The sequence below is a fragment of the Nerophis ophidion genome, linkage group LG05, assembly GCF_033978795.1.
Source record: "Nerophis ophidion isolate RoL-2023_Sa linkage group LG05, RoL_Noph_v1.0, whole genome shotgun sequence".
Classification (NCBI taxonomy): Eukaryota; Metazoa; Chordata; class Actinopteri; order Syngnathiformes; family Syngnathidae; genus Nerophis; species Nerophis ophidion.
In genome coordinates, this window is record NC_084615.1 from 80158894 (window position 1) to 80175154 (window position 16261).

At 41.0% G+C, this 16261-nt stretch overlaps 1 protein-coding gene across 3 annotated transcripts in view; it reads left to right on the forward strand.

The window, feature by feature from the left end:
* The window catches only part of ndst1b (N-deacetylase/N-sulfotransferase (heparan glucosaminyl) 1b), a 187744-nt gene extending 172996 nt beyond the window's left edge, over positions 1 to 14748 (forward strand). For all 3 annotated transcript variants that reach the window (XM_061902118.1, XM_061902117.1, XM_061902119.1), the window contains 5 exons: positions 1735 to 1909; positions 1987 to 2157; positions 5264 to 5373; positions 7564 to 7666; positions 12006 to 14748. In XM_061902118.1, the coding sequence (XP_061758102.1) occupies positions 1735 to 1909; positions 1987 to 2157; positions 5264 to 5373; positions 7564 to 7666; positions 12006 to 12125 (679 nt within the window). In that variant the 3' untranslated portion in view covers positions 12126 to 14748. The remainder of the gene's footprint in view (positions 1 to 1734; positions 1910 to 1986; positions 2158 to 5263; positions 5374 to 7563; positions 7667 to 12005) is intronic.
* The last annotated feature ends 1513 nt before the right edge of the window (positions 14749 to 16261 follow it).

Here is a 16261-nt window from a genome sequence, read left to right on the forward strand (position 1 = left end):
AAGCTTCTTTTTACACTTTTTTTCTCTGACTCGTGATGCTTAGTGGACGTCAAACCCTGCCTGCATAGTTTGACGTCTACATCTACAAACTTTGTTTCCATTTGAGTTGGGAAAAAGTTTTAGATGTAAATATGAACAGAATACAATGATTTGCAAATCCTTTTCAAGCCATATTCATTTGAATATGCTACAAAGACAACATATTTGATGTTCAAACTCATAAACAATTTTTTTTTGCAAATAATAATTAACTTAAAATTTCATGGCCGCAACACGTCCCAAAGTAGTTCGGAAAGGGCATGTTCACCACTGTGTTACATCACCTTTTCTTTTAACAACACTCAATAAACGTTTGGGAACTGAGGAAACTAATTGTTGAAGCTTTGAAAGTGGAATTCTTTCCCATTCTTGTTTTATGTAGAGCTTCAGTCCTTCAACAGTCTCCGCTGTGCTATTTTACGCTTCATAATGTGCCACACATTTTCCATGGGAGACAGGTCTGGACTGCAGGCGGGCCAGGAAAGTACCCGCACTCTTTTACTACGAAGCCATGCTGTTGAAACACGTGCTGAATGTGGCTCGGCATTGTCTTGCTGAAATAAGCAGGGGCGCCCATGAAAAAGATGGCGTTTAGATTGCAGCATATGTTGTTCCAAAACCTGTATGTACCTTTCAGCATTAATGGTGCCTTCACAGATGTGTAAGTTACCCATGCCTTGGGCACTAATGCACCCCCATACCATCACAGATGCTGGCTTTTCAACTTTGCGTCGATAACAGTCCGGATGGTTTGCTTCCCCTTTGGTCCAGAGGACACAACGTCCACAGTTTCCAAAAACAATTTGAAATGTGGACTCGTAAGACCACAGAACACTTTTCCACTTTGCATCAGTCCATCTTAGATGATCTCGGGCCCAGAGAAGCCGGCAGCGTTTCTGGATGTTGTTGATAAATGGCTTTCGCTTTGCATAGTAGAGTTTTAACTTGCACTTACAGATGTAGCGATGAACTGTATTTACTGACAGTGGTTTTATGAAGTGTTCCTGAGCCCATGTGGTGATATCCTTTAGAGATCGATGTCAGTTTTTGATACAGTGCCGTCTGAGGGATGGAAGGTCACGGTCATTCAATGTTGGTTTCCGGCCATGCCGCTTACGTGGAGTGATTTTTTCCAGATTCTCTGAACCTTTTGATGATATTATGGAGCGTAGATGTTGAAATCCCTAAATTTCTTGCAATGTCACTTTGAAAAAGGTTGTTCTTAAACTGTTTGACTATTTGCTCACACAGTTGTGGACAAAGGGGTGTACCTCGCCCCATCCTTTCTTGTGAAAGACTGAGCATTTTTTGGGAAGCTGTTTTTATAGCCAATCATGGCACCCACCTGTTCCCAATTAGCCTGCACACCTGTGGGATGTTCACAATAAGTGTTTGATGAGCATTCCTCAACTTTATCAGTATTTATTGCCACCTTTCCCAACTTCTTTGTCACGTGTTGCTGGCATAAATTTTTTAGTTAATGATTATTTGCAAAAAAAAAAGTTTATGAGTTTGAACATGAAATATGTTGTCTTTGTAGCATATTCAACTGAATATGGCTTGAAAAGGATTTGCAAATCATTGTATTCTGTTTATATTTACATCTAACACAATTTCCCAACTCATATGGAAACGAGGTTTGTACATCTGATGAAATGTGACGACCATTAACACTGAGTACATACTGCATGTCAGGTATATGGAGTACTTCCCGTTGCCCTCGAACGCCAGCTCTGACTACTACTTTGAGAAAAGTGCCAACTACTTCGACTCGGAGGTGGCGGCTCAGAGGGCTGCGGCCCTCTTGCCCAAAGCCAAGATCATCACCATCCTTATCAACCCGGCGGACAGAGCGTACTCTTGGTACCAGGTGGGCCACCCTGAAAAAAGCACTCTTGCCTCGTTAGAGGACCAGATGATAAAGGACTCCTGGCTGTCCGCCCACAGCACCAAAGAGCCCACGATGACCCGGTGGCGCTGAAATACTCCTTCCACGATGTCATCACGGCCGGCCAGGACGCCCCGGCCAAGCTGCGGGTCCTCCAGAATCGCTGTCTGTTGCCAGGCTGGTACGCCGTGCACCTGGAGCGCTGGATCAACTACTACCACTCCAGCCAGGTATGCCTCTGACTGATTGATGAGACTTTTATTAGTAGATTGCACAGTACAGTACATATTCCCTACAATTGACCACTAAATGGTAACACCCCAATACGTTTTTCAACTTGTTTAAGTCTGGTTCCACGTGCATCAACATAATACCCCCACACCCCCCCGCCTGGCGAACTTGGCAGTAAGAGAAGATATGGGCTTATTGTTCTTCCACCATAGAAGTGGGTCAAAATATAGTTTTTAATGCAATAAAGCAACCCCCTGCGACCCCGAACAAGCGGGACAAGCGGTAGAAAATGGTACTGTGTGCGGAATACACCATGAATGACCATGAATTGATTAACGTGGACCCCGACTTAAAGGCCTACTGAAAGCCACTACTAGCCACCACGCAGTCTGATAGTTTATATATCAATGATGAAATATTAACATTGCAACACATGCCAATACGACCTTTTTAGTTTACTAAATTGCAATTTTACATTTCCCGGGGAGTTTCCTGTTGAAAACGTTGCGGAATGATGACGCGTGTTTGTGACGTCACCGGTTGTGGCGGACATTATTTTCCAGCCCGATTTAATTTATAAGTAGTCTGCTTTAAAGGCCTACTGAAATGAGATGTTCTTATTTAAACGGGGATAGCAGGTCCATTCTATGTGTCATACTTCATCATTTCGCCATATTGCCATATTTCTGCTGAAAGGATTTAGTAGAGAACATCCACGATAAAGTCTGCAACTTTTGGTCGCTAATAAAAAAGCCTTGCCTGTACAGGAAGTAGCAGACGATGACATCACAGGAGTGAGGGCTCCTCACATCCTCACAGTGTTTATAATGGGAGCCTCCAGCAGCAAGAAATATTCGGACCGAAAAAACGACAATTTCCCCATTAATTTGAACGAGGATGAAAGATTCGTGGATGACAATATTGATAGCGAAGGACTAGTAAATAAATAAAAATAAAGTTAAAAAAAAAAGGCGATTGCATTGGGACGGATGCAGATGTTTTTAGACACATTTACTAGGATAATTCTGGGAAATCCCTTATCTTTCTATTGTGTTGCTAGTGTTTTAGTGACATTAAATAGTACCTGATAGTCGGAGGTGTGTGTCCACGGGTGTGTTGACACCAGAGTCTCTGAGGGAAGTCGACGGCAGCTGTATGGACGGCGCAAGCTCAGCTGATCTCCGGTAAGAGGCGACTTTTTACTACAATTTTCTCACCAGAACCTGCCGGTTGACAAGTGGTCTGGAACCATGTTCACTTGACCGCTCTGATCCATAGTAAAGCTCCACTTCCAGGAATTTTAAACAAGGAATCACTGTGTGTTTGTGTGGCTAAAGGCTAAAGCTTCTCACCTCCATCTTTCTACTTTGACTCCTCCATTATTAATTGAACAAATTGCAAAAGATTCAGCAACACAGATGTCCAAATTACTGTGTAATTATGCGATGAAAGAGACGACTTTTAGCTGTGTGTGTGGTGCTGCGCTAATATGTCCGCTACAACCTGAGACATCACACGCATGCGTCATCATTCCGCAACATTTTCAACAAGAAACTCAGCGGGAAATTAAAAATTTTAATTTAGTAAAGTAAAGCGGGCGTATTGGCATGTGTTGCAATGTTAATATTTCATCATTGATATATAAACTATCAGACTGCGTGGTGGCTAGTAGTGGCTTTCAGTAGGACTTTCATCACATAATTACACAGTATTCTGGACATCTGTGTTGCTGAATCTTTTGCAATTTGTTCAATTAAAAATGGAGATGTCAAAGTAGAAAGATGGAGTTGGGAAGCTTTAGCCTTTAGCCACACAAACACACGGTGATTCCTTGTTTAAAATTCCTGAAGATGAAGCTTTACTATGGATCAGAGCGGTCAAGCGAACATGGATCCCGACTACATGTCAACCGGCAGTTTTCGGTGAGAAATTTGTGGTAATAAGTCGCCTCTTACCGGAGACATCAGCGGAGCTTGCACCGTCCATGCAGCTGCCGTGACTTCCCTCAGAGACTCTGGTGTCAACACACCCGTGGACACACCCCTCCGACTATCAGGTACTATTTAACTCACTAAAACACTAGCAACACAATAGGCAGATAAGGAATTTTCCAGAATTATCCTAGTAAATGTGTCTAACATTTACTCTGCTGCTCCATGTTCAAACTGCTTCCACAGTGGACTCTTTTAAGTCTCGTTTTAAGACCCGCTTTTATTCTTTGGCTTTTAACACTACGTGAGTTGTGTGGTCCTCTGTTGTCCTCTGTGTTTTTTATACACTTTGATTTCTATTTTACTGTTTTAATTGATTTTACCCTTTAAAATAGTTTTTAATCATATTTGTTTTTATATTGTTTTTATTGGTTTTATATTTATTCATTTTTTGTTTTTATTCAGTCATTGGTGGAGCATAATATTGTTGTTGTTTTTTTTAATATTGTTTTTAACATGGCTGTGCAGCACTTTGGAAACGTTATTGTTGTTTAAATGTGCTATATAAATAAAGTGGATTGATTGGATAACAACATCTGAATCGCTCCCACTGTCCTTGCTTTTTTGCTTTTTTTTAACTTTTTTTTTAACTTTTTTTTTCTTCTAGTGTTTCACTCTAAATTTCCTCATCCACGAATCTTTCATCCTCGCTCAAATTAATAGGGGAAATTGTCGCTTTCTTGGTCAGAATCGCTCTAGCTGCTGGTGGCCATGATTGTAAACAATGTTCAGATGTGAGGAGCTCCACAACCCGTGACGTCACGCGCACATCGTCTGCTACTTCCGGTACAGGCAAGGCTTTTTTATTAGCCACCAAAAGTTGCCAACTTTATCGTGGATGTTCTCTACTAAATCCTTTCAGCAAAAATATGGCAATATCGCAAAATGATGAAGTATGACACATAGAATGGACCTGCTATCCCTGTTTAAATAAGAACATCTCATTTCAGTAGGCCTTTAAACAAGTTGAAAAACTTATTGGGGTGTTACCATTTGGTGGTCACTTGTACGGAATATGTAGTGTATTGTGCAATCTAGGAATTAAACGTTTCAATCAATGAAAAACATCCACAACTTTGCCGTCACTGACATTTTGGTGTGTTTTCTTCCCCAGCTGTTGGTCTTGGATGGACAGATGCTGAAGACCGAGCCCGCCTCCGTCATGGATAAAATTCAGAAGTTCTTAAGCTTGGCTAACGCCATCAACTACCACAAGATCTTAGCGTGAGTATGCACTTTAATATGGAAGTAGAATTGTCTCACGTCAACTTATATATATATATATATATATATATATATATATATATATATCAATATGATATTAATTAGGGGTGTAACGGTACGTGTATTTGTATTGAACCGTTTCGGTACTGGGGTTTTGGTTCGGTTCGGAGGTGTACCGAAGGAGTTTCCACACGGACATATCAGGTAGCGCACCACAGCTTGTGTAAACAATGCAGAGCGGGGCACAACACACGGCAGGCTAGCAGTGACATGCAAAAACCAGAGCTGGAAGACCCTCCTGCCTCGATAAGATCTCCCGTTTGGGAACACTTTGGCTACGCGGTGCGATACAACAATGGAGGACGATGTTTGCCGACATTGTTGAGCAGCAGTAGGGTACACTTCTGCCAACAAGTGAAACATGCCAACTCCTTTTTAGCGTCACCACCGCATTCAAGCAGCCTTTCCTTGGCGAGTCAGGCAGGGCTGAAGCAATAACAAATGTTTTTATAGCAGCAGATTTCACACCATCCATCCATCCATCCATCCATCCATCCATTTTCTACCGCTTGTCCCGTTTGGGGTGGCAGGGGGTTGCTTTAGTGCATTAAAAACTAGATTTTGACCCACTTCTATGGTGGAAGAACAATAAGCCCATATCTCCTCTTACTGCCAAGTTAGCCGGGCGGGGGGGTAGGGGGGAGTGTTGATGCACGTGGACCCCGACTTATTGGGGTGTTTGCATTCAGTGGTCAATTGTACGGAATATGTGCTGTACTGTGCAATCTACTAATAAAAGTCTCAATCAATCAATCAAAAAAAGCACTTTATATGTAGAAAGGTTTTGTTAAGAAACCATTCGTAGCCTTATCTTATTCAGTATTTATTTTATATATGTTGACCACATTAACCCTGGCAACGGACCCTGTGTGTATATGCATGTTATGCCATTGTTTACAAAGTTGGTAAATAACCAAAAAATTTATGTTTTGTTGTTTTCTTACTGTACTGAAAATTAACAGAACCGTGACCTCTAAACCGAGGTATGTACCAAACCGAAATGTTTGTGTACCGTTACACCCCTAATGTTAATACATATGCATATATTATTAACTATACAACAAAAATAAATTTGTATAAATAAACGCTTATTTGTAAATATATTTTTGAGAATTGATTGTATATACAAATAAAATTCATAAATATAAAAATGTGACATAAACATAAATCAAGAATGTGTATAAATAAATGTGAATTTTTAAACATATATTTTAGATTTGAATATAAATATGCTTCATTTTGTATTTGTATTGAATTTGCATATGTGGATCACTTTTTTGCTTTGTGTCGATGAGACATTCCTACCACAAACCAGATGCACAAATAAATGTTAGACCAGAACCAGAATAGTTTTTATTGCCATCCGTTCTTATTCTTATTCTGGTGTAACATTTATTCGTGCATGTGCACAAAAAAATGTTACATCAGAATCAGAATAGTTTTTATTGCCATTGATTGAGAACGGGTGACAATAAAAACTATTTTGATTCTGATGTAACATTTATTTGTGCATCTGGTTTGTGGTAGGAATGTCTCATCGACACAAAAGCAAAAAAAGCGATCCACATGTGACTTAAATGTGGAGTTACACACACCCTGCAGCCAGAGCGGTCTGGGTCACAGACAATGCTAATTTATCCACTTAATCTGAAAGACCGCGCTAGCTGCTTATTTTATTGTATCAATGCCGTTTAATGACCTTGACCCGATGTCGATACTGATCTCTTATCAGTGCAATGTGTGTCAAATCATCCCAAAAGAGTAATACTTGAAGTGGATCCTGCTTGATCTCTGGCTGCATCATACATGTTCACCTATGACACTGAGACCAGGACTTAGAAGATTTCATTCTGGGTTCAAAAACAGAGCGGTCTTGTGCTTAATAACATGATTAAAAAATGTAGTAAAAAGGATTTTACAGCATATTTGATAAAAAGATGACAACTCAATTATTGAAAATATAGAAGAAGTAGCTAAGGAATTCAATAATGTTTTTGTGAATGTTGGCCCAAATCTGGCAAAAAATATACATTTGGATGTCAATGAAGACAAAAGGTTGAAGTGTGTATCTGACATTAAAAAGTCAATGTTTCTTGGTGGAGTTTGTGAAAGTGATGTGTTACGATGCAGGTTTGACCCCAAGAAGGGTTTCTGGTGCCAGTTGCTGGAAGGCGGGAAGACAAAGTGTCTCGGGAAGAGTAAAGGACGCAAGTACCCCGACATGGACCCTGAGGTATGATTCTAGTCATCTTAGAGCTCCCATCTTATAGGGTTTTTAAGCCAATTTAAATAAGTTCCAAGGGTCCCACAGTAGTGTGTGGGCCAAAAACATGCTTTTACCAAACCACCTTTAGTGTGTGACTGCAGTTTGTCCACACCTGCTTTAAAGTGATTGTGTGCACTTGATCCACATGTGCACCAGTGTTGCATACAGAACAATTGAACAGTACCACCAGGACCACTTTGCTACATTTACTACAAACCCTGTTTCCATATGAGTTGGGAAATTGTGTTAGATGTAAATATAAACAGAATACAATGATTTGCAAATCCTTTTCAAGCCATATTCAGTTGAATATGCTACAAAGACAACATATTTCATGTTCAAACTCATAAACATTATTTTTTTGTGCAAATAATCATTAACTTTAGAATTTGATGCCAGCAACACGTGACAAAGAAGTTGGGAAAGGTGGAAATAAATACTGAATAAGTTGAGGAATGCTCATCAAACACTTATTTGGAACATCCCACAGGTGTGCAGGCTAATTGGGAACAGGTGGGTGCCATGATTGGCTATAAAAGCAGCTTCCATGAAATGCTAAGTAATTCACAAACAAGCACGGGGTGAGGGTCACCACTTTGTAAGCAAATCGTCAAACAGTTTTAGAACAACATTTCTCAACGAGCTATTGTAAGGAATTTAGGGATTTTACCATCTACGGACCGTAAAATCATCAAAAGGCTCAGAGTATCTGGAGAAATCACTGCACGTAAGCGATATTACGGACCTGTGATCCCTCAGGCGGTACTGCATCAAAAACAGACATCAGTGTGTAAAGGATATCACCACATGGGCTCAGGAACACTTCATAAAACCACTGTCAGTAACTACAGTTGGTCGCTACATCCGTAAGTGCAAGTTAAAACTCTACTATGCAAAGCGAAAGCCATTTATCAATAACACCCAGGAACGCCGCCGGCTTCGCTGGGCCCGAGCTCATATAATATAGATTGATGCTAAGTGGAAAAGTGTTCTGTGGTCTGACGAGTACACATTTCAAATTATATTTGGAAACTGTGGACGTGGTGTCCTCCAGAACAAAGAGGAAATAACCATCTGGATTGTTATAGGCGCAAAGTGTAAAAGCCAGCATGTGTGATGGTATAGGGGTGTATTAGTGAACAAGACATGGGTAACTTACACATGTGTGATGGTATGGGGGTGTATTAGTGAACAAGACATGGGTAACTTACACATGTGTGATGGTATGGGGGTGTATTAGTGAACAAGGCATGGGTAACTTACACATGTGTGATGGTATGGGGGTGTATTAGTGCCCAAGACATGGGTAACTTACACATGTGTGATGGTATGGGGGTGTATTAGTGAACAAGACATGGGTAACTTACACATGTGTGATGGTATGGGGGTGTATTAGTGCCCAAAGCATGGGTAACTTACACATGTGTGATGGTATGGGGGTGTATTAGTGCCCAAGGCATGGGTAACTTACACATGTGTGATGGTATGGGGGTGCATTAGTGCCCAAGGCATGGGTAACTTACACATCTGTGAAGGCACCATTAATGCTGAAAGGTACATACAGGTTTTGGAGCAACATATGTTGTCATCCAAGCAACATTATCATGGACGCCCCTGCTTATTTCAGCAAAACAATGCCAAGCCACGTGTTACAACAGCGTGGCTTCGTAGTAAAAGAGTGCGGCTACTTTCCTGGCCCGCCTGCAGTCCAGACCTGTCTCCCATGGAAAATGTGTGGCGCATTATGAAACGTAAAATAGGACAGCAGAGACCCCGGACTGTTGAAGGACTGAAGCTCTACATAAAACAAGAATGGGAAAGAATTCCACTTTCAAAGCTTCAACAATTAGTTTCCTCAGTTCCCAAACGTTTGAGTGTTGTTAAAAGAAAAGGTGATGTAACACAGTGGTGAACATGCCCTTTCCCAACTACTTTGGCACGTGTTGCAGCCATGAAATTCTAAGTTAATTATTATTTGCAAAAAAAAATTGTTTATGAGTTTGAACATGAAATATGTTGTCTTTGTAGCATATTCAACTGAATATGGCTTGAAAAGGATTTGCAAATCATTGTATTCTGTTTATATTTACATCTAAAACTTTTTCCCAACTCATATGGAAACGGGGTTTGTACATTGAAAACACTAAAACCAATAGAATGCTATTATTATCTCAACAAAACATCCACATCTTAGCTTTGTGTTATAGGTGATAAATAGAGATGTCCGATAATATCGGACTGCTGATATTATTGACCGATAAATGCTTTAAAGTGTAAAATCGGAAATTATTGGTATCTGTTTCAAAAAGTAAAGTGTATGACTTTTTAAAACACTGCCGTACGTAGTAGTACAGAGCAGTTCTTCCAGTCATACTTGCCAACCCTCCCGGTTTTCCTGGGAGACTCTCGAATTCCTTCCGAAAATCTCCCGGGGCATCCGTTCTCCCGAATTTCACCCGATTTCCACCCACACAACAATATTGGGGGCGTGCCTTAAAGGCGCTGCCTTTCAATGCCGGCCCAAGCTCATAATATATGCAGCTTTTCACACACACAAGTGAATGCAAGGCATACTAACACATTTCGGGAGAACATCCGCACCGTAACACAACATCAACACAACATAAATATATATATATATATATATATATATAAAATTTGGACACCTTTCCGTATGGATCAGGGGTCGGCAACCCGCGGCTCTTTGACCACTCTGATGTGGCTCAGCTGCATACTTGCTGACCAGCCAGAGAAGTCCGATAGATTTCCAAATTTCAGTCTCTATCAGAAATCTCCCGGGTAAACATTTTTCGATTTTCATCCAGACATCAACTATGAGGGCGTGCCGTGATGACAATGCCTCTAACACCCTTTCTACATGTCATCGCGCCAGGATTCTCACCATGCTATCTGCGTGCCGGCCGGTCACATTTTGGATGCGCCCTACATCCTAACGCAAACGCTACTGCAACAGCCATACAGGTCATATTGAGGGTTGTGATATAAACAACTTTAACTTTCTTACTAATATGCGCCACACTGTGAACCCACACCAAACAAGAATGACAAACACATTTCAGGAGAACATCCTCATTATAACACAACATAAACACGTTTATGTGCCGGCTTAATCACATAATATCTACGGCTCTTCACACACACAAGTGAATGCGAGGCATACTTGGTCAACAGCCATACAGGTCACACTGAGGGTGGCCATATAGACAACTTTATCACTGTTACAGATATGCACCTCACTGTGAACCCACACCAAACAAGAATGACAAACACATTTCAGGAGAAAATCCTCACTATAACACAACATAAACACGACAGAACAAACCCCATAACCCCATCTATCCTTGACTCTTCCGGGCTCCACTATACACCCCCGCCCCACCCCCAACCCCGCCCACCTCAACCGACGCACGGAGGGGTTTGGGTTGGTGGTAGCTGGGTGTATAATGTGCCCAGGAGAGTCAGGGATATATGGGATTATGGGCATTTGTTCTGTCGTGTATATGTTGTGTTATAGTACGGATGTTCTCCTGAAATGTTGTTTGTCATTCTTGTTTGGTGTGGGTTCACAGTGTGGTGTATATTAGTAAGATTGCTAAAGTTGTTTAAACGGCCACCCTCAGTGTGACCAGTATGGCTGTTGAGCAAGTATGCCTTGCAGTTTCTTACGGTGTGTCTGCAATAGCCTCGTCAAACAATTCTTTGGGCTGGCAAGCTATTTGTACAAGCTGTAGAGGGCGCTAGCGGTAATGCCATCATTGCACGCCCTTATTATTGTTTATTGGATGAACACCAGCGTACATTCGAGAGAATAATTACTGTGAAATTCGGGAGTCTCCCGGGAAAAGTGGGAGGGTTGGCAGGTGTGATGTTGTCAAGCAGCATTCATATAAAACTCGCAGGTCGCACTAACATTACATTTTCATACAAGGTGCGGGCCCCGTGTCTGAGACCCCTGGTTTATACATAGCACAAAGCAAAAAAAAAACTCTATATGCAGTTTTGTTTCATTATAAATTTCAAAAGAGTTATGTGGCTCCCATTGTTTTCTTTACTTTGTGAAACGGGTCAAAATGGCTCTTTGAGTGGTAAAGGTTGCCGACCCCCGGTATAGATGATGTCAAATGATCGAAAATACAGACTATTGCTGACAGTTTAAGCTCTCAGCAATAGTTTAAATTCTTCCCCACCAAACTCATCCATGCAGGTTTTTGTGGACCTTCCGTTGATGTTTCAATTCTTTTGACTTCTATAAGACGTGATTGACATTTCCTCCTCTCTCCTCCAGTCCCTGGCGTTCCTCAGGGACTACTACAGGGATCACAACATCGAGCTGTCCAAGCTGCTGTACAGGATGGGTCAGCCGCTCCCCATCTGGCTCAGAGAGGAGCTGGTCCACACCAGGTAGCATCGCCGCGGGGTCGGGGGGGCGGCGGCAACCGGGGGAGACATGACAGCCCCGAAGCATTCAATAGCAGCCCTGCAGGGGGCGCTGAAGTGGAGAGTGAAGCTCACACCAGAAGAAGGACTTTCTATCAGGACCTGTGCACGGGATGTCCGGCCGGACCTCAAAACATTCTGTGATCTCCCATCAAGTGTTGGACACTAATCAGGAGTCAGGAACTGGGGGGTCCTCACTCGCCCCTGAGGAGGGATGGGGACCGCAGTCCAAACCTTCTCTCACACGCATCCAACTTGCAAAGTGCGGAGCTCTGGTCTTGCACAGTTTCAGTTCTAGAAAAAGACTGTGCACGGAATCAGCGCCGATATGTTTTTTTCTTTTTGTTTTGTTTTTCAAGCACAGAAACTCTGGGCTGACGGACAAAAAAGACATGAGTTTTTTTTTAAAAAGTGCGGATGACGGGACATCCGGCTGCATGCTGACGGACCTTGCTAGAATCTTGTAATTGCATTTTACAGGAGCCACAACACAATCTCTATTAAATATTACCATTTGGACAGGTTTTTTTTTTTTTCCTTTGGTAGTTTCCTGATACCTGCAGAATGTACCAAAAGTAAACATCTGAGCTCCCATTCCTCCTCCAGGCCACACGCAAGAGGACGTCAAACTGCCTGCTGTCACATGACCACTGAATGGCCGAAAGCAGGACGTGATGGACGGGCTTGTCGAAAGCACAATATTTAAAAGGTACTCAAGTTGGGGAAGGGAGGCGGGGGGGGGTTACATACAGTGGGGCAAAAAAAGTATTTAGTCAGCCAGCGATTGTGCAAGTTCTCCCACTTCAAATGATGACAGAGGTCTGTCATTTTCATCATAGGTACACTTCAACTGGGAGAGACAGAATGTGGGGGGAAAAAATCCAGGAAATTCACATAGTAGGAATTTTAAAGAATTTATGGTGGAAAATAAGTATTTGGTCAAGCATTCAAAGCTCTCACTGATGGAAGGAGGTTTTGGCTCCAAATCTCAGGATACATGGCCCCATTCATTCTTTCCTTAACACGGATCAATCGTCCTGTCCCCTTAGCAGAAAAACAGCCCCAAAGCATGATGTTTCCACCCCCATGCTTCACACTAGGTGTGGTGTTCTTGGGATGCAACTCAGTATTCTTCTTCCTCCAAAAAGTTCTGTTTTGGTTTCATCTGACCACATGACATTCTCCCTTATGCTCTCTGGCAAACTTCAGACGGGCCTGGACATGCACTGGCTTAAGCAGGGGCACACGTCTGGCACTGCAGGATTTGATTCCCTGTCGGCATAGTGTGTTACTGATGGTAACCTTTTTACTTTGGTCCCAGCTCTCTGTAAGTCATTCACCTGGTTCTAGGATTTTTGCTCACCATTCTCATGATGATTTTGACCCCACGGGATGAGATCTTGCGTGGAGCCCCAGATCGAGGGAGATTATCAGTGGTCTTGTATGTCTTCCATTTTCTGATAATTGCTCTCACAGTAGATTTTTTCACACCAAGCTGCTTGCCTATTGTAGATTCACTCTTCCCAGTCTGGTGCAGGTTTACAATTATTTTCCTGGTGTCCTTCGACAGCTCTTTGGTCTTGGCCATAGTGGAGTTTGGAGTCTGACTGTTTGAGGCTGTGGACAGGTGTCTTTTATACAGATAACGAGTTCAAACAGGTGCCATTAATACAGGTAACGAGTGGAGGTCAGAAGAGCTTCTTAAAGAAGAAGTTCCAGGTCTGTGAGAGCCAGAGATCTTCCTTGTTTGAAGTCACCAAATACTTATTTTCCACCATCATTTACAAATAAATTCTTTAAAATTCCTACAATGTGAATTCTTGGATTTTTTTTTTCACATTCTGTCTCTCACAGTTGAAAATGACAGAGCTCTGTCATCATTTTAAGTGGTAGAACTTGCAGAATGGAAAGCTGACTAAATCCTTCTTTGCCCCACTGTTCCTCATACTGGACAACACAGGAGCTTCGTGGGTCTCGCCACAGTCTGTGAAGAAGATCATAAGCTAGCTGCTCGACGTCAGACTCGGAATACGGAGCGAGACGTTCCATTTTTCTCTTTTCTTATAGTTTCTTTTATGTATGAAATTAGTTCCTGTTGGGGTGGGGGCAAACTTTCCAACTCCAGGCTATGCGGGGTTAAAAGGGTGTGAAGGTGTGACCACTGCAACTAGATGTCAAACGTAGATCAAGCTGCTCTTACTGCAATAGTTTTGTACAAGGCGTTAAAACCCCCAAAAAAACCAACAACAACGCACACAGCAGCGTTAAATGTACATAACTGGCTCCCCTTTGGTAGACCTAAATTATTTGAATGTGTTTGGCTCTCCATCGGTGTGCGACGTCAGTGCTGTAGGGAGAAAAAAAGAATTAAAAAAAAAGTCAACGCGATTGTGTCCTCCAATGTCCTCTCACTGCCAACTGTTGTTTCTCCATATAAAGTATTAACGTGATAACACATAACAGCAATGATGGTACTAATAATATCCTGGACTGTATGATAAAGATTTGTAATTGTTGTCAATAATTTTTACAGTGTAACTAATATTGTCGGTGCTTTTTAATTTGCAAATAAAACACCACTGTATTTTTCACTAGTGGGGTGTTTCTTTTCCCTTCCCTGCGAACACACACACACACACACACACACACACACACACACACACACACACACACACACACACACACTCCCTCACTCTTTGCAGACATGTCTTAACATTTTGACTTGGGGCAGCACTGGGATAAAATAATGTTTACACACATATATATATATATATTTAGTGTGTATGTATATAAAGTGTGTGTATGTATATATATATATATATATATATATATATATATATATATATATATAGTGTGTGTATGTATATAAAATGTGTGTGTGTGTATATATGTATGTATATATATATGTTTGTAGTGAAGTGAATTATATTTATATAGCGCTTTTCTCTAGTGACTCAAAGCGCTTTACATAGTGAAACCCAATATCTAAGTTACATTTAAAGCAGTGTGGGTGGCACTAGGAGCAGGTGGGTAAAGTGTCTTGCCCAAGGACACAACGGCAGTGACTAGGATGGCACAAGCGGGAATCGAACCTGCTATGCCGCCCCACATATATTGTATATATAGAGGTATGTGTATATATGTAGGTATATATCATATACTGTATATAAATGTGTGTGTGTGTATATATATATATATATATATATATATATATATATATATATGTGTGTGTATGTATGTAAATATACATGTGTGGAAATAAAGGTATGTATATATGTGTATATATACATGTGTGTGTATATATATATGTATAAATGTAGGTATGTTTATATATGTACATATAAATGTGTATGTATATATTTGTATGTGTGTATAGGTATATGTTTTATATATAAATGTGTGTGTATATATATGTATAAATGTAGGTATGTTTATATATGTACATATAAATGTGTGTATATATATATTTGTATGTGTATATATGTTTTATATATAAATGTGTGTGTATATATATATGTGTGTGTAAATGTATGTATATATACACATATGTGTATATATGGGTATGTATATATGTGTGTATATACATATTCATGTATGTACAAACATGTATATGTATGAATGTATATATGTATATATATATACATGTATGTATATATGTACAGTATATGTATAAATATATGTACAGTATAAATCCCCTGAAGAACAGAGAAACCTGCGAAACAGGCTCGTAGGGATGAAATAGCCTGATTATACATATATATAACCTCACGTATACATACATATATATATATATATATATATATATATATATAAATGTGGCATTACCGGGGCATCTCTCTCCTGTCCACTATAGGGAAAGCCCTCGCTCGGGTTTTGGCCAACAGACTCACCCCCTTGTCAGAAAGTGTGCTTCCTGAGTCTCAGAGTAGATTTCGCCCGAGCAGAGGCACCACAGACATGATTTTCATCGCACGACAACTGCAAGAAAAATGCCGGGAACAAAACCAATCACTAAACACGGCCTTCATAGACCTCACCAAAGCCTTCGACTCAGTTGACCATCAGGCCCTTTGGCTGGTTCTGTCCAAGATTGGCTGCCCAGAC